General features: G+C 33.4%; 1 protein-coding gene across 15 annotated transcripts in view; it reads right to left on the minus strand.

The window, feature by feature from the left end:
- RPRD1B (regulation of nuclear pre-mRNA domain containing 1B) overlaps positions 1-23,363 on the minus strand; it is a 119,170-nt gene that overhangs the window by 54,433 nt on the left and 41,374 nt on the right. For all 15 annotated transcript variants that reach the window (XR_012473694.1, XR_012473693.1, XR_012473690.1 and 12 more), the window contains 2 exons: positions 17,390-17,516; positions 16,197-16,372 (listed from right to left, as the gene is read on the minus strand). Coding sequence is in view for 7 of the 15 variants with exons in the window: in XM_074211910.1 (XP_074068011.1) it covers positions 16,197-16,372; positions 17,390-17,516 (303 nt within the window). In the remaining 8 variants the exon portion in view is untranslated. The remainder of the gene's footprint in view (positions 1-16,196; positions 16,373-17,389; positions 17,517-23,363) is intronic.

Genomic DNA, 23,363 nt, shown 5'->3' on the forward strand with positions numbered 1-23,363 from the left:
GGCAATCCCAGGTATTTTGAATTAAAGATCTTACTTTTAAAGTATTAATGCTTTCTTAAGAGCTCAATGTGACAAAGATTTTACAAATATGTACAATTCAAAGTTTACAAAAAAAAGTTTATTTTGAGACTATATAAGCTAAAATGTTGAAGTAACGTAAATATGATTATAAATCCAAATGTAGACATAAGGCATAAAATTGTCACAGAAGGTTCTGTGAAGTATTTTTTTTAAATGTTTATCCAAAAAGCACAGGGATATTTTAAAAATATTAATATTGTTGCAATGTCACATCTAATATAATGCCAATAAATTAAAGTGTGATTTCAATATGAAAACGAGTGATTTTTTTAAAAGTTCTAACAGCAAAATGTATGTTTCTTACACATAACACTGTCTTTCATATCAATTTTGTGCTGACCTGGTCCTTCATATCAAGCATGGGCTTTCAGAATGATGCTCTGAGTTAATAAAATTCCTTTTTTGCAATTCTTTATGCTTTGGATCAAATTGATGAGAACAGGCAGTATTTGTGGGAAAGAAAAAGGAAGTACAGAAACAAAAACTGAACCATAAGTAAACAATTCTCATACAAAACAATTCTGACAACCAGGCATACTACAATAAAGCAAGTGCTAACAATTTGTTCCACTAACAACAAAAAAAAAAAGATATAAATATCATTTGAAATAATATAATTTAATCCATATCATAATCAAATTAAGTTAGTACTCTATTAGTTAAAATATCAATGGACTACTTTAAAGAAAATTTAAAAATTCATACAGAAGAACAAAAAGTCAAGAATAACAAAGCAGAAAAATGAAACAAAGTAGAAAGGAAGAGGGATACAATTAGTATATATACAATAAAGCAGTAATAATCCTTAACAAGATATTCCATCTCCTGTCTTCTACAATGTTTTCATTAGTTGATAATACTTCCTCTCTCTCTCTCTCTCTCTTGAACCCATCTGTAATACATATTCCATCCCACTCACTCAGTAAAATGTAAATTCTTTAAGGGAGGGACTGTTGATATTTCTGTTTGTATTCCTGTGTCTACTAAAGTGCATAAGCACATGGTAGAAATTTCAAAATTTTTATGAAGTTAAAAGTGAATTAGGGGCAGCTAGGTGGGCCCGTGGGTAGAGCACTGGCCCTGGAGTCAGGAATGCCTGAGGTTCAAATCCGGCCTCAGACACTTAATAATTACCTAGCTGTGTGGCCTTGAGCAAGCCACTTAAACCCATTTGCCTTGCAAAAACCTAAGAAAAAAAAAACCACACACAGTGAATTATTCAATTGTGATAATCTATAAAAGCAGAAATGGTATTTGGTGAAATAGTTTAGATATACAAGATTTAGAACCAGATACTTAAAACAGTCTAGTGTTTGATGAACTGAGTAACACAAATTGGTGAAGAAAATAATATATTTTGTAACAAAAACTAGAAAAGGGGAACAAGAAATTGGTGGAAAATGGATTTAGACTATAGATTTGCTATAAAAGTTCAAATGAATCAATAATTCAAATATAAAAGTCATATTTTTTTTAGGTTTTTGCAAGGCAAATGGGGTTAAGTGGCTTGCCCAAGCCACACAGCTAGGTAATTAATAAGTGTCTGAGGCCGGATTTGAACTCAGGTACTCCTGACTCCAGGGCCGGTGCTCTATCCACTGTGCCACCTAGCTGCCCCAAAAGTCATATTTTTTTAAAAGAGAATGAAAGTTATAGAAGAAAAATTCTTAATGAAGGGGTGATAAAAGAGGCAATTATAAAAGACTATGTTTATGATTTCTATAATGAAAAAACAAAATGTATACAAATAAAAGCACAAAGAAAAAGAAAAAATTAGGGAAAATTGCTGCATTAAATGATAAAGAATACCAAGTGATGATGATAATAATAATACTTATAAGTAAAAATTACTTCAAAAATTAAAAGTACATGTCATAAACAGGATTTGGAACCCATGCCTTCTTTATTCTAAGTCCATTATTTTATGTACTATACTCTTCACTGATTATCACTATCACTCTCTCCACATGGGTTGTTTCAAACTTTCCTATGTCATCCTGTTGCCTCTCCTCAGCAGGGAACCTTTCTTTACTGAGAAAATAAAGGCTGTTTGCTCTGAATTTCTTTTTCTCTCCTTCTCTATACCTGAAAATCCTTGATTTCATCCCACATTCAGACCCCTTTTGCTGTGGCTATTAATAATTTCTGTTCTTTTCCTCAACAAGATCAATCCCTCTATTTATACTCTTCATGGCCTCACCTACCTTCTTCAAAAAACTGACCCTGAAAATATTTCATCTCCCTGAATCTTCAAGTCATAATATACTCTCTAATGGAATAAAAAAAATGACTCAAATAACCATTTTCATGGTTGGAGTTTATTGATACAACAAAAATAATTAATTTGCAGATTTAGTGGCATATCAACCAACAGGTTGCTTTATAGTCAGAAAAAATAATAACAAAAATCATTTGGGAAAAAGTTTTAAATTAAATTTTAAAAGATATAATGGAAGAATGAAGAGGGAATAGAAATATAAATGTTAGATATTACTAGTCAGAAAAAAATGACAACTATGAAGAGTTCAGAAAAACATGGGAATGATTTCAATATCATAAAGAGGAAAACAACAAAAAGAAACTAAAAACTGTAACTTTATGAATAAGCTTAGCACTAGAGAAAATGCAGATCTTTTCATGGCAGAGTTGGGGGCCAATGGGTACACAATGCTGCACATCTAGTTGGATAAAGGGTCAATGAATGCATTGGTTGATTTTGTTAAACTTTTTTTCCTCTTCCATTAATCTTATTTATAAGAAAGGGTAAAGAGAAGGGAAAGGAGGAAAAAAAGGAAAAAGAATATTCAAAAATAAATGTGATACAAAAAAAGACTTTGATCTCCTCATTTCCCTTGATTCTTTCCTACTATCCACCAAACTCCCAGACAGCTATATGACATAGTGGATAGAGTACTAGACTAGAAGAGAGTTAAAATCTTGCCTCAGATATTGTGTAACCTTGAGCAAGTCACTTAACCTTAGCCTCAGCTTACTCATCTATAAGATGCAGATGTTAACTGCACCTACTTCATAGGGATGCTGTGAAAACTAAATGACAAAAAAATATGTAATGTACATCTTAAAAACCTAAACAAAGGCTAGTTGAGATGATAAAAAAAAAGTTGTCTTCACTAATTCTACTTCTTTCCCTCTCATTTCTTGATAACTTGAAATCTGGTTTCTAACCTTTTCATTCAACTGAAACTGATACCCTAAAATCAGGCAGATAACAAAAATTTATAAAGCACCTTCTAAGGCACTGTGCTAAGCTCAAGGAATCAAAAAAAAAAAAAAAGGTAAAAGACAATCCCTGATCTCAAGAAGCTCAGGCTAAACAACTATTCACAAACAACACACACACACACACACACACACACACACACACACACACACACACAGCATAAAGCAGAGATATTCAACAGAGGAAAGACCTAGAAGTTTACAATGATTATATATTTGGCAAACCCAAAGGGCCTTTTTCTCAGTTATCATTTTTCTTGCCCTATCTGCTGCATTTGAACCACTCCCTCTCTCCTTGGTAATTTTCTGGGTTTTTGTAATACTGTCCTCTTTTAATTTTTCTAGTACATGTCTGGTGACTCCTTCCTAATCTTTTTTTTAAATTTTCATCCATTTTCATTTTCATCCAATATATCACAACACTTCATACTTTTCTTTCTATAGCTTCTCGTTATGGTTTCATCTGCTTCTAGGGGTCCATTTATTTCTATCCTTAGATGACTCCCCTATCTTTTTATTTGGCCTCAGTCTTTCTCTTGAGTTTCAGTCTCACATCACCCACTATCTATAAACCTTTCAAATCATATTCCACAAACATCTTAAAAAACATATATATTCAAAACATGATTCACTACTTTTTCTCCCAAATCAATCCCTTTTCCTAATTTCCCCATTTCTATCAGCAGTACTGTCTTCCTTCTATTCACTCAAGTTTGCAATACTTCTTTAACTTCTATTATCCAATTTGATGCCAAACTCTGTCAATTCTAACTCCATAACATTTCTGATATGTTCCCTTCTCTCAATTCAGGTCTTTTTAACCTACTGACTGAAGTACAGCAAAGAGACTCTTTACTGTTTCCTGCCTTTGTTCTCTCTTTTCTCAACCTACCTTTCATAGAGATGCCAAAGTGATATTCCTAAAATTACGGTATTGGCCATGCCACTCCTCTGGCTCAAAAAGCTTCTATAGTTCCTAACTGTCTCTAGGAACAAATACAAACTCCTCTGTTTGGCATTTACATTATGGCTCCATATTCAGAGTAGCTAGGTGAAGCAAAATGGATTAGAGCAATGTATTTGGGATTTAGAAAGAGCTGAGTTAGTCATTTAACCTCTCTGTGTTGACTCAATGGCTTCTAAGGTCCCTTCTAGCTCTAAATCTTTGATCCAACGTTTCAAGTCTTATTACAGTTGCTCTATGGTCTAACCAAAATGGATAACAATGTTATTTATAATGTAATACATGTCCTATACTTATAACTTAATACATGTAATATTGATAATATAATACATGCCCTTTATGTAATACATGTTCTATACTGCTAACTTTTCATCAATTCTTACACCTCAACTATACTCCCTTATTCATCTTTTCCCCAACTCCCCTGACTTCCTTCAAATTCTGATTCAAGGGGCAGCTAGGTGGCACACTGGCCCTGGAGTCAGGAGGACCTGAGTTCAAATTTGGCCCCAGACACTTATTAATTACTTAGCTGTGTGACCTTGGGCAAATCACTTAACCCCATTTAAAAAACAAAAAAGTTCTTATTCAAGCACACATCTACATAAGGCTTTTCAGACTACAACTATCTATTTGTGCCCTGGAAAAAAAAAAACCACCTCATTTACTTACATATGTATATGCTGTTTTCTCCATAAAACAACATTTGTTATATTCCTGGCACAATGCCTTTTCAGACAAAAGATTCTAATAAATGCTTGCTAATTATACAAATTCTGAAACATCAGCAAAAAAATCTTACATATAAGATCTATAAGGAACTGAGAGATATTCATAAGGATATAATTCATTTTCCAAAGAGTAAGCAGTCAAAGGCTATGAAAAAGCAATTCTCAAAAGAAATAGACTGTCAACAATCACTAGGAAAAAGGTTCCAAATCAATTATTTTAAGATAAATGCGAATTAAAACAACTCTGAGACATCACCTGAACCCCAACTGGCAAAGATGGTATCAAATGTCAAAATTTAATTTTGGCAGACATTAGAAAAAACAGACATCCACGTGGTGGATACTGGAGTTGTGAAACAATAAAGAATTATACTACAAAAGTAACTAGAAATACTTTAATTCCACTTTTAGGTTTATGTTCTGGGAGATTGTCAATAAGAAGTCAAAGTTCATAGAAAATTCATAGAAGTATTACTTTCAGTAGCAAAAACTCAACTATGTGCCCTATAATAGGAGGCTTAATAAACTATGATATATGAATATAAAAAATACACTCTAAGATTAAGATGTATCATAATGGATATATAATACATATATGTATATATATATGATATATATATACATATATATATATATGATGACAAATATGAAGGGATATGAAGGAAAGTGGTAGAAGAGAAGGGAATAAACATTTACATAGAGCCTAATTTCTATGGCACTATGCTCAGCACTATACATTACTTCATTTCTATCCTATAACAACCCTGGGAGATAGGTGCTTTTATTATTCCCATTTTACAATTGAGGAAACTGAGAAAAACACAAATTTAATGATCTTCCCAAGGTCCCACAGCTAATAAGTATCGATGTAGTCTTCTTGACTACAGGCTCTATCTTCTACATTACCTACCTGCCTCTAAAAATATAAAGCCAAAAAAGAAATATGAAAAGAGTAAAACAAATGACAGAGAATCAAAAGAACAATATACATGTAAAAGAAGATAAAAGATGGAAAATTCACAATCTTTATTTCCTTTATCAGTCAGTAAGTGATGAATTGTACAATCAATCATAATGCTTAAATCTCGGGGGTGGTATTATATTTCTGCCTTGAAAGATTATATTTTGTTTCTGATTTTCTTTTGATTGGTTTTGTTTGAAAGTTTAATTTGGTTTATTATCATACTGTTCTTTGGTTCTCATATATTTGAATGCTTACATATGTTACTAGAAATTAATCAAAACTTAGCAATTAAAGAAAGAAAAAGGTTTTTTTAGTAGAAATATAAGACAATCTTTTCATAATTTTTCTTTTTCTTTTGCAAGGCAATGGGTTTAAGTGACTTGCTCAAGGTCACACAGCTAAGTCATAAAGTGTCTGAGACCAAATTTGAGAAACAGGTCCTCCTGACTCCAAGGCCAGTGCTCTATCCACTCTGCCCCTCCATGTAAGCAAGAAACTAATAAGCATTTATTAAGATCCTACTTTGTGTCAAGTCTATAAACATAAACACTTGTGAAATCATCTCTGATCTCAAGAAATTTCTATAAGTAAGCAAGAAGAAAAACATTCACAAATACTCATATATAAAGAAAACTCCTCTATCATATCTCTTAAAACTGAACCTCCAACCTAAATTGAAAACCTCAAAGAATTAGAAGCTTATCACCTAAAGATATACCTTACTGCACTGAAATATTAATAGTTTCTTCATTTCACTGAAGGGAATTCTACTTCTCTGTTAACTTCTACATTCTGATCTTAATTTCTCTTCTGAAATAACAAAGATTTAAGTTAAAATGCACTACAACTTAAGTATCCTAACTCCCAAGTGTGTGTTCTTCCTACAATAATTCCCTTTTCCCCAGAGAATATAGAAAGTAGGTAAATATCGCTGTGCCTATGAATCAAACTAACTCCAATGACTATTCATACATTATGAAGTTGTGATAATGACTTGTAGGATCCCATCTGCAATCTAATTTTTTCTAATGAATATATGTAAAGTATTTAGCACAGTGCCTGGCACATCATGGACAGACACTAAAATGTTTATGCCTGCTTTGCATATATTTGTCGGCATGCTTTCTCCCCTGTTAGATTGAAGGTTCTTTGAGGACAGGGACTGTCTTTTGCCTCTTTTTATTACCCCAGATCCTAGTACAATGTAGATACTTAATGAATGCTTATTGATTGATAAATTATTCTTTCCCCAAATGGTATGGTGCTGTTATAATTTATAGAAACAAAGGTCTACATAGCTAATGACAAAGTTACATACAACCCTCAGCTCTCTCCATTCTTAAAATACACAATTTCAAAGGTCCTATAGAGAAAAAATTTCACATTAAGTGAAATGTGATTAGCAAAGCATTTGTTTTTTAAAAATTATTTCATCCCAGAGTGATTCTTGGCACAAGACTACCAGGAGAGACAATATACATAAAATATAGTATCAAGAAAGCGGTTATGAAGCAAAAGAAGCCACAAAGAAGAAGAAACAAGTTACAAGTTTTAAGTCTACAACATACATCTAATGGCTGTTTCTTGAAATTTTCAAGAATTCTAAAAATTGATGTGCCCACAAGGATTTAACTATTCTTTTACACAGAACAGTATAATATACACAATGAGAACAAAAATGGAAGAGCTGCTAACCTCAAACAGTTAATTCTTGTGCTATGTCAAAATGCTAGTTTAGTCAAAACACTCTCCATTTAAGACAATACAGCATCACTATATCTAAGAATTCATTTCCAAAGTATCAATTTAACCCCCTCAATACCCAGCACCAAATTTAAAGCATCTACCCTAGTTCTGTAATTTAATTTAAAAACCTTACATTTTAAGCCCTGACCTCAAAGGAGGAAAGGCAACAGAATAGCAAAGTGAACTTTTATCTCCAAGAAGAGAAACCCTATTCTTCAAAGTGATATTAACCCAAAAAAAAAAAAAAAAAAAAAAACCCAGTATACATTCAAGGGAGGAGGGAGGGTGACTTTGTGGATATAGGAATTCTTAGTGTATATGTAATCAAGTACTACCAATTCAGATCTGCAATATACCTATACCATATAGTCTTGGCAAAATGCCTTAAGAAATTAAGAAATTAAATGATTTTACCCATGATCACAGAGTCAGTATGTATCAGAAGCAGAACTTGAACACAGGTCTTCCTGACTCCAAGGTCAGTATCTCTAACCACTACACCAAACAGCCTCTAACCAACTAAAAATAGATCACTGCTTAAATTAATATGTAACCTATTAAGGCAAGCATTCAGGTTTCTGTAAAGTAAGCCCTATTTGGAAAATCATGTTAAAGTATTATATTTCTGTTGTTCAGTTATTTTAATTTGTTTCTGATTCTTCATTATCCTATATAGGATTTTCTTGGCAAAGACACTAGAATGCTTTACTTTTTCCTTTTCCAACTCATTTGACAGATAAGGAAACTGAAGCAAACAGCATTAAGTGACAAAGTTACAGTGTTTTGCATACAAAATAAAGTTGTCCTGATTCCATTTGTAAAAAAAAAAAAAAAGTTCTGTCTAGAGACACTACATTTGCTCTAGATTACTACACATTTGCTCAGTGAATTCCGAGATGGCTTAAAGGTGTCTTATAAAAAAGACAATGGGGGCGGCTAGGTGGTGTAGTGGATAAAGCACCGGCCTTGGAGTCAGGAGTACCTGGGTTCAAATCTGGTCCCAGACACTTAATAATTACCTAACTGTGTGGCCTTGGGCAAGCCACTTGACCCTGTTTGCCTTGCAAAAACCTAAAAAAGTAAAAATAAAAAAAAAAAATAAAAGGACAGAGACTCTTTATAAGACCCTGACATTTAAAGAGCCATACTATGAGGAAATCTACAGTTCCTTCCTGTATAACAAGATGTTAATGATTATGGTTAAGTATTTTAGTAGGTAGACTACTAGAGGAAATCCAGATGTTATTTTGTCTTAAAATGTAGGTGTTTACAATAATGATCAACTGGTGTTACACATAAACACAATAGCTGAAAACTGAATTAGTAGAGATGTTCCTCCCCCAAAATGGATTTGTTAGGCCATAATTGGGACAATTTAGAACTGTATCACCTCATACCTATCAGACTGGCTAATATGACAGAAAAGGGAAATGATCAATGATCAATGTTGAAGGGGATGTGAGAAAACTGGGACACTAATGCATTTTTTTTTTTAGGTTTTTGCAAGGCAATGGGATCAAGTGGCTTGCCCAAGGCCACACAGCTAGGTAATTATTAAGTGTCTGAGGCCAGATTTGAACTCAGGTACTCCTGACTCCAGGGCCGGTGCTCTATCAACTGAGCCACCTAGCCCCCCCAACACTAATGCATTCTTGATGGTGATGTAAACTGATTCATCCATTCTGGAAAGTAATTTGGAACTATGCTCAGAGGGCAACAAAACTGCATATGCTTTGATCTAGCAATACCACTACTAGGTCTATATCTCAAAGAAAACATAAAAAAACAGGAAAGAGAATCACATGTATTTATACATATATATGCATATACATATTATAAACACACACATATTTTAACTCTTTTTGTAGAGGCAAAGAATTGGAAAGTGAGGGCATACCCATCAATTGGGGAATGCCTGAACAAGTTGTGTTATATAAATATAATGGTTTCTTATTGCTCTATAAGAAACAATAAGCAGAAAAATTTCAGAAAATCTGGATTTACATGAACTCATGCTGAGTGAAATGAGCAGAACCAAGAGAACATTGCAATGATTAACTATGATGGGTTTAGCTCTTCCTAGCAATTCAGCAATCACAGACAATTCTAAAAGACTTATGATGGAAAATGTCATCAACATCCAGAGAAAGAACTATGGGATCTGAATGAAGATCAAAGCGACTCTCTTCCCCCTTTTTAATTTTGTTTTTCACTTTTTCCTTCTCATGGTCTTTCCCTTTGTTGATTCTTCTTTCGAATTTATATGGAAATATGTAACACGATTGTACCTTATACTCTAGTATTAGGGTGGAAGAGTAGAAAAGGGGGAGGGAAAAAACTTTACAAAAATTAATGTTGACTAGGTGGCACAGTGGGTAGGCACTGGCCCTGAAGACAGGAGGACCTGAGTTCAAATCTGGCCTCAGACACTTAGGAATTTCCTACTTGTATGGTCTTGGGCAAGTTACTTGCCTTAAATAAATTTAAAAAAAAATTAATGCTGAAAATTATCTCTACATATAATTGGAAAAACTATCTACAGTTAGAGTTCAGCATCAATGTCTGAAAGAACTCTTCAAGGTCTTGTTATTTTTATCTACTGAAAATTACAACAATTTACCTTGAAATATCATAATCAATAAAGCTATATTAAAATGTAGTGTCTTTTTTTTAAATAAAAAACTTAATTTCTAAAGGTATAGAGAAATGCCCACAAATTCTCTCCCTATCCCCCTAAGTGTTGTTCTAATTGTGAGTCTGGCCTTACTGACCTGCAAGATATTTTGAAATAGTTACAGTAGAGTAACATCAAAGATAAGATATCCTAATCCAGTCATTTCTGCAAAGTATTTAAAGCATATAGATTCCAAGTGTCATCAGCTCAAAATAATGGCAGAAATTCAAATAGCTAGATAAAAAGCTTGTTTTAAGTTTTGAATTTCCTACAAATCTCCACATTATTTCAAAAGGATAAGTTTCCGTAATGGAAATATAAAGAAATTCTGCATTATACCATCAAAAAAGGATCACAGATTTAGAGAACATCCAAAAAATGAAATTTCCAACTCAGAACAGAGATGACAAAGCTGAGTATATAATGAATAGCTAAAGGTTTCAAGAAATATGTTTTACTTATCATTTAGCTATAGTAACAGACTCATCTAACAATGATGATGATCCAGTTCAATACTGTATTTCTACTGATTCACAATTCAGGTATCTCTCTGTTCTCCACACCACAGCAATGTTTCTTTATAAAAAAACAAAAAGGATTCAGGCATGGGATATTGGATAAGATCATAATGAAAGAGGAGAATGTATTTTTGCTTACCCTCAAGCCATCTTTATTAATGTGTTACAAAGCTCCCCAAGGTACAAAAATGTGTCCTAGAAGGAAGAGTATCAAACTAGGTATAAGAAAATCTGGGTTCTAATCCCAGTTTAAAGTAGTTAGATGGCACAGAGGATGCAGTTCTGGGTTCATCTTCCTGAGTTCAAATTTGACCTCCGACATTTACCAGCCCAGTGAGCCTGGCCAAGTCACTTAACCCTGTTTGTCTTAGTTTCCCCATCTATAACATGAACTAGAGAAGGATATGGCAAATAAATTCAATACCTTTGAATAGTGGGAGACACCAAATGGAGTCACAAAGAATTGGAACATGACTGAAACAAGTGGACAACAATTCTAACTTCACCAAGTGACCCACATTACACTAAGTCTTAGCTAATCTACATCTTGGCTTCCTTCTATAAATGAGAGATATAATATGACTTGCCTGGCCTAACTCACACTACTACTGTTTTGGAAACAAGATGTGATAATATATATAAAATATTCTGAAATGTACAAGGCTACATATGAATGGAAGGTAGTGTTACTGTTAAGTACCTTTTTTCCCTTCACTTCCCCCTCTAGATTCTTTACTTCAATCTTTTTCTTCCCCTTCCCTTTTTGTGCCTTTTCTGCTTCTGTGCCCACTGGCTTAGACCCATTGTCTATGCATTGTCTATGTGCTGCCAGAAGGTTGCTTACTCTTACTAAGGGGATATTCTATTCCTAAATTAACAAAAAAAGAACACTATACTCTCACATCTACTCTAAGTACAGCTATTTCTAATGAAAGCTTCTAGCCATCTGTACCCTGCAGAGTGGCAGAAAAGGTTGCCAAAAACAACAGAATGCTATCAGTCTAGTTTACTGTCCCTCATCTGCAGTCAAAGAATTTTTCAAGTTATTCTAACAAAACTAAAAACAGAAAGTCACACAGAAAGGCTAGATTCTAACTCATTTTCCCTTTCCGGCTGTGTTTTCTGAATCAAAAGGCTATGCACCAGGATAGTCATTAAAGTCATGAGGAGTGTCATGAAAGGAAATAGCTTCAAGTTTCAATGAAGCAACTTGTCACCTCCCAATAGCACAACACAGCATGTTTCACACCAAAGAGAACAGAAAAGTCAGTCTGTTGGTATGTTTCCACCTTTAACCAATTTATACTCTTCTTAAATAAGCTCGTTTTTCTGAGATCCTTTAAATTATTTAAGTGATATCAGCTTGGACACTATTCTGTGCTCAATGATGATATCCACCTACTTTTGTCTTCCTCTGTTAAAATGTGTTGTATTAAACAATGAATTAGGAGAACCTTAATTCTAACCCTAGAATTTTAAAAAAGAGAAATTGAGAGAAATGATTTTCAAAATTCTATGATCCTCAGTCTAGCATGTATTACAATAAAGCTTTCTACAAAATGCTATAGTCCAAGTAATTTTTCTAAAATCATTCTGTGACAAGTAAAATTATTTAATCTTTAGCATCATTCTCAATTGCCTAAGTCAGCCTACAAGTTCAAGAACAGACATCGATTTTTCTCTAAAATCTTTTAATTCTTGCTCTTCAAAGAAATATCTCCAATCAGTAGATATAATTACTAATACATTCATAGAAAAGTTCTTTATCCATGGTTCTCATTCTTTGTTTGGAGAAACATGGTCACTATTTCTATAGCACACAAAGGTTTGAATCCTATGGTCATTCAAAACTTGTTTTGCTTTTGGTTTTTTCAAGGCAATGGGGTTAAGTGACTTGCCCAAGGTCATGCAGCTAAGTAATTATTAAGTGTCTGAGGTCACATTTGAACTCAAGTCCTCCCAACTCCAGGGCTGTAACCTACTGCACCACCCAGCTGCCCCTCAAAAATTCCTTAATGAGGATATAAATGCATCGATAACTACTGATTTCCATTTGCTATTACCTTCTATTATTCCCAGATCATCTTAATGACATGGAAATATATGCTGAACACACTTCTTCATGGATACTAATTTCTGTTTTTTTCCCCTATAGTTAACTATGACAGTTCTTTACCTAAATAAGATGAAGTTTGTTATCCTAACTTTTCTCATCCTTACGATGCAACTAACCATATTTTTACATAGCTATTCATAGAAACTTTCTGTGCTCTGAAAGTGTATTATTTCAAAATAGCCTGTTATAACTATAAAGTAAATATTCACTCACCTGAAGTAAACATAGCTTAGTTTGAACATTTGGCAAAGGGAGCTAATAAGTGAATATATAAATGGACTAATTAAATAAGAATTTCATCGTTTACAGATGGCAGAAGCTTTTTTTTATCTAGACATGCAATGATCATTTCTAGATTCAACCAGTTTTGTCTCCTCTATACTTACATAAAGAAATCTGTATTTTTCTTCCTTTAACCTTAATAAAAAAAAACTAGTGTTAATCTCTATCCCATCCCCTTCAAATTCTGTAAATCCTAAAGCAGAAAAATCAGACTCAGTACAAATGACCCACATTAAAATGGAAATGGAAAATGTTTAGCAAAAATAAAAATAAGACATAGATAATGTTAATTTGTGATTTTTCTGAGTCAACAGCACAGATACCATGAAGCAAAAGAAATTTTATTCAGAATTAAATATTTAACATTAAATTGTTGCTCATATAATAACAAAAATCCAAATACTTTATTAGTATTTTAGGAAAGCAGGGGTAAACTTCTCAGATAGAAAATGACTTTTTCCCCAAATAAGAAAAGTGTGAAAATATAAGAAAAGCATTTTGATTCAAAATTTTTGAAGTTCTAATATGGATCAAGGTCATAGAAATATAAGAAGTCATTTCTAATCTAGGAACATTCCTCCAGTGCAACAAGGAAAGCTGTTAGGTTTTGCTCAGCTAGCCTCTGACAGTAATATAAATAGTACACAATACTCAGGAGAAAGCAATCAGTATGAGAATTTTTCTTTCCCTGCTTAATGGCAAAGAATGCTTTCTTCCTCTGAAGCGCAGAAATATCCTAAGAATAGGAGAATCTAAAACATACCTCATAATCTATCAATCTATCAATCTCCACAAAAATGCACAAAAATTGCTTGACATGGATAAAACTAAATAAAAATTACCCTTTCATACTTTTAAAATATCTAATCATTTCTGTTACTATAACAAAACTTAGAAAAATGTTTAACATTAAGTGCCAGCTAAAGGATACTTTGGGGGGAGGATTCCTGAAGCTGACAATTTGTAGACTTTTTTTTTAGGTTTTTGTAAGATAAATGGGGGTTAAATGGTTTGCCAAAGGCCACACAGCTAGGTAATTATTAAGTGTCTGGGGCTGGATTTGAATTCAGGTACTCCTGACTCCAGGGTCGGTGCTCTATCCACTGTGCCGCCTAGCCACCCCAACTTGCAGACTTTTAAACAGAATCCTTTTGCATTCTTTAATTTGTTCAAGTTCATCCTAATCCCAAGGTCAGTATTGGAATGGGCCCTAGAAATTCTCCAAAGTTTGTCAAATAGGATGGTATTTATCAAGGCACTTTTCTACAGAAAACAGAATGATAACCTGAAAAATTTAAGTGGGAACCAAGGTGGAAAAGGAAAACATAATAACAAAGAGTTAACCTGCTCTACCAACCCAATCTCTTCTCAAAGACTGTCCTCTATGATAGCTTGTCACGTTCCACCCAACAACAGCTGCTCATGATAATCAATGTCTGACAGTTCAGAGAAAGCCCTTAATGTGTCGCCAAGGGGCAGTTCAACAGATGGCATAGTGACTAACAACCAGAATCATTAATTACATTCCCTTATTAGTCCCGGGGCACAGTGCTAAAAATGCTTCCTCAGTGAAAGATGAACATTTCAGATAAATGACCGTCTGGTATTGCCTGTGCAACTCCCTCTAGGACTTCTGGTCATTGCTGATTTCTAGTCAAAATGATGCTATTTTTACAGCCGTTTCCCATCTTTCAGGTTCAAGCTGGCTATGAGCATGAAGTTCTTTCCACTACTATTCATAATTACTCCCATCATCACTACAGGTAAAGATAATGTACAACATGCAGATTATTCGTATTCTACTTCACAGTCAGATGACAGTGTTGAAACACAAACTCACTTAATCTTAATCACCTCACCTTTGAAAGTCTGAAGACTTAATTTCTTTCCCTTTATGGCAAGGAATTTGCTTTCTGTGTTGAGGTAGGGGGAAGTTTCCTCTGCTCTCTTTATATCATTTTTTCTTTGGGCTACATTTACAAAACTGTAAAGTTTAAGACAAACTCATGGATATGATTTAAAAAAAACTGCTTTCCTATGGTCAGTACTCTTCCAATAACTATAGCTAACAGAACCTTTCTATAGACTATAAGCTCAATGAGGACAAAGAAGAGTGTCTTAATTATCTTTAGAACATTTCTAGCCCAGTACACCAGTACTTAATCTGTTGAATGAATATGTTCTTACTATCAAGTGAATTGTTGGAATGGAGATAACAGCAGGTATTTGTGTAGGAGGTTAACCAAGGACAATTGTTCCCAGTCCTTCTCCATGAAAAGGCTACAGGTGATATGGCATTTCCTAAGTGTCAGAGGGTAACAATCCTTATTTTCCCTCCCTGTTGATGATAACCTACCAGGGAATATAAGAATGAGTGTTAAATTTCATAAAATAACAACTATGAAATTTCTGAATTAACTGCACACAGAGCCTTGAAAGTACACTGTTAATTGGTTTTAGCTTGTATAGAGTACTCAGAACAAATTCTGGAAATGATTATAGAAACTTGTGTGAGGGCTCTTCAAATTCTGTCTGATTATATTCTTCTATTTCAATGCTAGTCCTGCTGCCTCAGGCAACAAATATTTTGCCTGAGTTGAAACTATTATGTTAAAGATTAAGTCCTAAAATACCAATTCTGGGAGTTCATTAAGTTTATTTCCTGAAATCTAAGGTCTGTTCTTTCCTGGCTATAAGAAAATGCAAAATTTACAAGAATATCCAAAAGAACTCTAATATTTGAAAGAATTTCCCTTTATTATTATTTTGCTCTTTTTTTTTTTAATAAAAAGGGTTGTTTCAAGGATCATATACCTACTGAACAGTGTGAACTAAAGGAGGGAAACTGAGGAATTTTGGCTCACTTTGGATAATACTTACCTCTAGTTTTTTCTCCTTCTCTGTCAAAACATCTTTCTGGTTTTGGGTATACTCCACCAACATGCGTGCCAGCTGGCGCCGGTCTTCCAGTTCTGCTGCCAGTCGGCCGTTATATTCTGCTAGTAACAAACAGGCTTCATCCACTGTCTTTGAAAGACGTTCAGCTGCCTCTTTGTCTAAGCACAAATGTGACCAAAAAAATAAATGAAATGACGTAAGATACAAATCACACACACATGGCTGAACTGATTTGTAGGGTGTGGAGGGGTGGACAGGTGGAACAGGAACAAGGATCATCAAATGACTTTCCCCCAATGTACATAATCTTTTATCAAACATAAATACAGAACTGGACTTGGAGCAAAACAATGAAACAGTTCTAACTTGAAGTCCAATATCATTCAGACAAGGTATTTCTGGCTACCTGAGGTGAAAGAACATTAGAGTGGGAATCTGACAAAAGGACATTTAAATGCTCTATTTTTAAAAAGCACTATAGGAATGCTAACATCCAAACAAAATAGGCAGTGACTTTTGGTTTTTAAGGTTAGGCTAAAAAGAATCATTCCTTTTCTCTAATATGTTCAACATATATCCATTTATATTATCTTATTTTTTCCTTGTTCAAACAATGCCAAATATTTATCCTTTCAGTGGTGGTGGTGAGTCCAAACCTGTCATTTCACTGATGTAGGAAACTTCCAGTGCAGAAATTACCTCTATTAAGGCAGATTTTTTGCAGTTTCCAGGCTTTAAAGAGAGGTCTGGGAACCTCTGAGGTCCCCAGACCTTTAAGGCCACAAGGTCATAAATAGTTTGTGTCAAAAGCAAGATCTGAATCCAAATTCTCTTGATCAGAGCATGACTTTCTAACTACATAACCACAGTGTCTCTCATTTGAACTAACACATACAAAGAAGCAGCATTATAAAAAACTAAATAAGTCATGATGTATTTAACATTTTAATAATTTCTAGGATGACTTAAGATAGTATTTCCGTAGGAATTCAGCCCATATTTTGGTATTACTCAAACAGAAATTCAGATTTCATTACATGAGCTATGTTTACATGTCTGACAACAAACAAATATGCTCCAACAGAGACAAAAGTTTAAACTTTCAGCAATAAGCAGAAGTTACAATTCAGTATAGTAGATATTTTCCCCTTTGACTTTGAACCCAAAGGTCTCACCTGTAATTTTCTCTAGAAGTGAAACATCCTGGACTTCTTGTGGTAGTGAAGCAATTTTCTGCCTCACAGTGGCATCACCAGATGCAGCATTTTCCAAATCCTGCAAGGCTTTGATCAGTTCCTCAGTCTATTATACAGAAAGTCAATGAAAGCCATTAAAATATATATATATATATGTATATATACATATATATGTATATATATATATATATATACACACACACACATATATATGTATAGAATTTTAACTTTCTTAGAAATTAATTTAAGTTTAATGAAGTGGAGATAGGTTTTAAAAACAGTTACTCCAGATAAGTTTATATTCTATCCTGAGAACTCATACTACTCTATTTTTTCATTTACCAAAAGTATGATATAAGAGGATACACAAACTTAATTTTTGAAATTTAACAACAGCTAGACAAAGATGAAATTCTATATCAAACCTTAAAGATCACATTCCAAATATATCTGTGGAAAAATATTCTAAGATAATAATTTCTGTTTTGCTATATACAGTGCTTAGAACTATACTAAGCGCATAATATCGTAAAACAAGTTTTTATTGATAGTTTTCTATTTTATATGCCTAAATTTTTCTCTATACCATTCTTCCTTTTCTACCCATAAAACTGTCTCATAATTTTTTTTTAAAAGGGGGGGGAAGTAAAACTGATTAACACATTTTTAAAAAGAAATATGATATATACATTATTCCATACCCATGGAACACCTCTACAAGAGTAGAGAGAGGTATCTTCTCTTATCTTTTCTGTAGGGGTATGTTTATTTTTTTTTGTAATCTTGAAATCTTCATTTTTTTTCTCTTATGGTGTTTCCAATTTATATTGTTGCAGTCATTATGTATGTCATTTTTCTTGGCTCTGCTTCTCTTGTATTATTTGCATTGCTCCATGTAATGCATTAGTTCATGTAAGTCTTTCCACGTCTCTCTGTATTTCTCAGTCATCATTTCTTACAGAACTATAAAATGCCATTAAATTCATGTACCATTAATTGTTTCACCATTCCTCAATTGATAGGTAATTCCTGTTTACAATTCTTTGTTGCCACAAAAAGGTGAACAATATTTACTGAGGAGATACATAATAAATATTTACTGAATGAAATGTTTCAAATTATTTCATTGAGTTTACCCCCCCAAAAAAATTCCCATTTTCTAAGAAAGTCACTAATAATTCACCATTTTTATGACAAAAAAAAGTAAACTAAGCTCATTTGGGGTTAAAAAATCAAGGTCGAATATATATCAACCATTCAAAAGTATTTGTTAAACTACTGTACACATACACACATATATATATAAACACACACACACACATATATATGTATGTATATGGGGACTAGAGGTACAGAGAAGGAAAAAAACATTCTCTGAGCTTAAGGAATTTACATTCTCTTAGGGTGGGAAAGAGGGGAGAAATATGCACAGAGAAATAAGTTTATACAACTTTAGTACAAAATAATTTTAGGATAAAAGGAGTCTAATAGGGGGATGAGGAAGGATCACAGTCAAGGCATTTTTTGTCAAAGGTAGATAGCACTTGAGCTGTAACTAGAAGGGTACCAGAGATGGAAAAAAAAAAAGGAAAGCATTACAAGCATGGGGAGTAGCCAGTGCAAAAATACTGTGGCAAAAATGGAATTTCATGGAACAGTATCTTAGGAACAGCAAATAGATCAGTTTGGCTAGACTATAGAATGCAATATAAAATCAATCTGAAAAGATAGAATGCAGCCAAATTGCAGAAGGCTTTTAAAATATAAAAGTTGGGAATCACAGGGAGTCTATGAGGCTTCCTGTGCAGGGAAATGATGTGGTGAGTCCTGTATTTTAAGAATTTCAATTCTGCAGCTATGTGGAAGACAGACAAAAGAAGTGATAAATTAAGAGCCAAGGGTAGGGGCAGCTAGGTGGTATAGTGAATAGAGCACCATTCCTGAAGTCAGGAGGACCTGAGTTCAAATCCAGCATCAGATACTTAAATAATTACTTAGCTGTGTGACCCTGGGCAAATCACTTAACCCCAATGTCTTACAAAAAAAACCAAAAGAGTCCAGGGTAATAACTGAAGTGAAATAATAATGACCTGAACAAGAGATATAAAAGTAAACGGAAGAGGCTAAAAGTAAGAGAAGATAGAATCAACTAGCCTTATGAAGTACTTGGGCATGGGGAAGGAGGGAGAGACAGGGGTTACGTGTGTCTGTCTTTGTGCATCTATGTGAGTTTTAAATCTGAAGAACACTTGATGTATGAGTCAAAAAATGAAAAAAAGGAAAAATATGGAAAGGGAAATTAACAATGTTTTGATATTCACAGTTGTATAATTTCAGAATAGTAGTTCACTTTGTAGCTATTATTCAAATGAAAATAAAAATCTCTAATTTTTTTACAACTTAAAATAAATTTCAAATCCAAAATGATCATTTAACCACTCACTGCCAACACACTTAAGAAATAGGCAAGCACCAGAGAGAGGTTAATATAGTAACTTATATTTACATAAACAAAAATATACAACATTCCATTAAAGTCCTCCTTCAATGCTTCATCTGACAGATGCTATTGAGGTCAAACAGCATCAGTCTGGGTACATTAGACAAATATGCCTGATGTTAATTTAGAACCAGCCTAGGTTGAAAGATGCTAACAGACTCATTATCAGTAGGTTAGTCACTAAATTAATTACACTAAGAACTCTAGGGACACAGTAATGAATCCAAAGTGGGGACACACTGTGCACACACATACTGGAAGTGTAAGAAGCAAAGTCTGAAATCCATATGTGCCGAGGGAATTCACAAGGATCAAGTTAAGGATCATTTAAACTAATAACATAGTATCATCCACAAAATTTACTAAGGATCTAAAATGTAAGATATATTAGTATGGGGTATAATTAAAAAGTCCTAATCCATGCAAATCAATGGAATTTTAACAAATGGGATACAGCTCAGAAAAGCTACAATCTGTCTACATATTCATCATATAGTTAACTTGGAATTAATACAATGGCATCTGGTATATAAACTATTATCATAAAATCATTTTAGTTAGTAATTTAAAATCTTTTTTTTTTACTACTAATTCCCAAAGAACCACAGGTAAATGAAAAAAAAAAAATCAAATGTTAATCACTTCTTTAAATAAAGCATCAAAGAAAAAGTTAATCTGGTTTTTTCACAGAAATAGAAGAGGGGTTGGTTCATCAAGAATTACTCACTTTAATCTTTTTTTAATGGGTTATTAGCACCACCTTGTGGTCATATTTTCAACTGGGGGTGTTGTCTTTTTTTAAAAAAATAAATCTTTGATATCTTTTGTTTCTAGATTGCTTACATTTCTCACTCCATCCTACTTTCCACTCTTCCCAAAAGCCATCCTTTTAACAGGAACTTTTAAATAAGAAAAAATTCATCAAAACCAATCAATACTTCTATAAAGGAAATAAGAAAATCTGTCTATATGCAATGATCCATAGCATTGAATTACCACTTTTGCAAAGGAGCAGGTAGAGCTGTCTTTTAAAAATCAATTTCTTTCTCATGGATTTTTAAAAAATTTTTTTAAGTTTCCCTCAATATCCTCTCCCTTGAATGAAAGTACATCCCATTCCATATTGTTTTTAAAGACAAAAAGAGAGGAAAAAATATCAACAAAATGTTCAATACATTTTAGAAGTGTAAAAACATGTACAACAGGCAATACCTGAAGATTCCCCACCACCACCTCCAAGATAGGATAAGCTGCAAGTGTACTCTCATATTTTTTGTTATGCTTGAATTTTAGATATTAAAAAAAATTAGAAGCAATATTTAAATTGGACAATCCCTCCCCAAGCACCATCAAAGTAACTAAAACTAAAGTTAATGTTTTAAAAAGACCAATAATATTGCTCGATTCTCAATCTGATTAAAAGGGGGGAAAAAAATCAATAAAATATCAAATGAGCAAGATTAAACCATAAAATAAAAATCAGAATCATATATGCAGTTATCTATGCTAATAAAACTGAGAACACAAAAGAAATAGAGTACCTTCGAAATATAAGATACCCAAGTTAACAGACCAGAAAGAGATCATAAAGAATCTAATCTCTGCAAAGGAACAGAACTTACTGTAAAAAAACTATCATAAAGATCCTAAAAAAAATTCCTGTAGCTTATAAAATCATCAAATTTTAAAAGAATAATTAATTTTGTGGTTTAGTCATTTTTCAGTAGTGTCTAACTCTTCAGGATCCCATCTGGGATTTTCTTGGGAAAGATTACTGAAATGATTTGCCATTTCCAGATCATTTTACAGATAAGGAGAGTGACTTGCTCAGGCTCCTACCTGAGGCTGGTTTTAAACTCAGGAAAATGAGTCTTCTCAACAACCTCAGGCCCAGCACTCTATTCACTGTACCACTTAAGTAGCCTTCAATAATTAATTCCCACATTATATAAATAAGTCTCAAAAACTGAGAAAGCTCCCTTTCTTTTTATGCCACATATTACAGTCCTAATACCTAAATCAGGCAAGCTATAACAGTAAGAAAACCACAAGTCAATGTCATTGGTGAATATTAATTTTTAAAATTTTAATAAAATCCTGATATGTTTCAGAGAATCGTCCAAGAAATTATTCATTATAGTGCTGGATTTCCACCAGGATGTAAGGATGATTCAACATTAAGAAAACAAGAAAACAACTAACACAGTAAATCATATTTATCAAAATATTCAAAACCATGATTACCTCAATACATACAGAAAAAACTCATAAGTAGAATATTAATTTTTTTAAATGAGAGTGAACAACAAATATAGGTATAAAGGGACTTTTAAAAATATTAAAAAAACAGGGCAACTAGGTAGCAACAATGGGTAGAACACTGGCTCTAGAGTCAGGAGAACATGAGTTCAAATTCAGCTTCAGACACTTAATACTGACTTAGTTGGGTGACCATGGGCAAGCCACTTAAACCACTGCCTTGCAAAAATAAAACAAAAATAAAACTCTGAATTAGCAAACATATTAATCAAAATAAAAACTTTAGTAAAATTACAGATTAAAAAAATAAACCCTCAAAAATCAACTGCATTTCATTTCACATAACAATAAAATCCAAGGAGAATAATATAAAGGGAAATCCTATTGCAAATAACTGCAAAATGCATAAGGTAGTAGAAGAATACTAAAACACACAAAAGACTTATATTCAGGGGCGGCTAGGTGGCGCAATGGATAAAGCGCCGGCCCTGGAGTCAGGAGTACCTGGGTTCAAATCCGATCTCAAACACTTAATAATTACCTAGCTGTGTGGCCTTGGGCAAGCCACTTAACCCCATTTGCTTTGCAAAAACCTAAAAAAAAACAAACAAACAAACAAAAAAAAATACTTATATTCAATTACAATCACAGAAATAACTTAAAAAGCTGAGAAATATTCAGTGCTCATGCCTGGGAAGTGCTGGTAAATAAAAATAACAATACTATGAAAGTTCGTATTTTCAATGTTATATCAATCAAATTACCAAGGGGATTCCTTCATAGAGTTTGATAAAATAATAATATTCATTTAAAAAACAACAGAGGGAAGGCTTAGGTGGCCCAGTGGATAAAGCACCAGCCTTGGAGTCAGGAGTACCTGGGTTCAAATCCGGTCTCAGACACTTAATAATTACCTAGCTGTGTGGCCTTGGGCATGCCACTTGAAAAGGCATTGCCTTGAAAAAAAAAAACCTAAAAAACAACCGAACTAAATATCAAGAAAAATTATGAAAAGAGGTCAGAATATAAGAGAAATTGAATTCTTAGACCTCAAGCTTAATTTTAAAGCTGTCATCATCAAAACCATGCAGTACTGATTAAAAAATGGACATAGATCAATGGAATAACTAGACCAAGGAGAATCAGAAACAATGCAATTCATTAGATATTGCAGCCTTGGCAAATTTTTGCAAT

Source organism: Macrotis lagotis, chromosome 1 (genome assembly GCF_037893015.1).
Source record: "Macrotis lagotis isolate mMagLag1 chromosome 1, bilby.v1.9.chrom.fasta, whole genome shotgun sequence".
Taxonomy (NCBI): domain Eukaryota; kingdom Metazoa; phylum Chordata; class Mammalia; order Peramelemorphia; family Peramelidae; genus Macrotis; species Macrotis lagotis.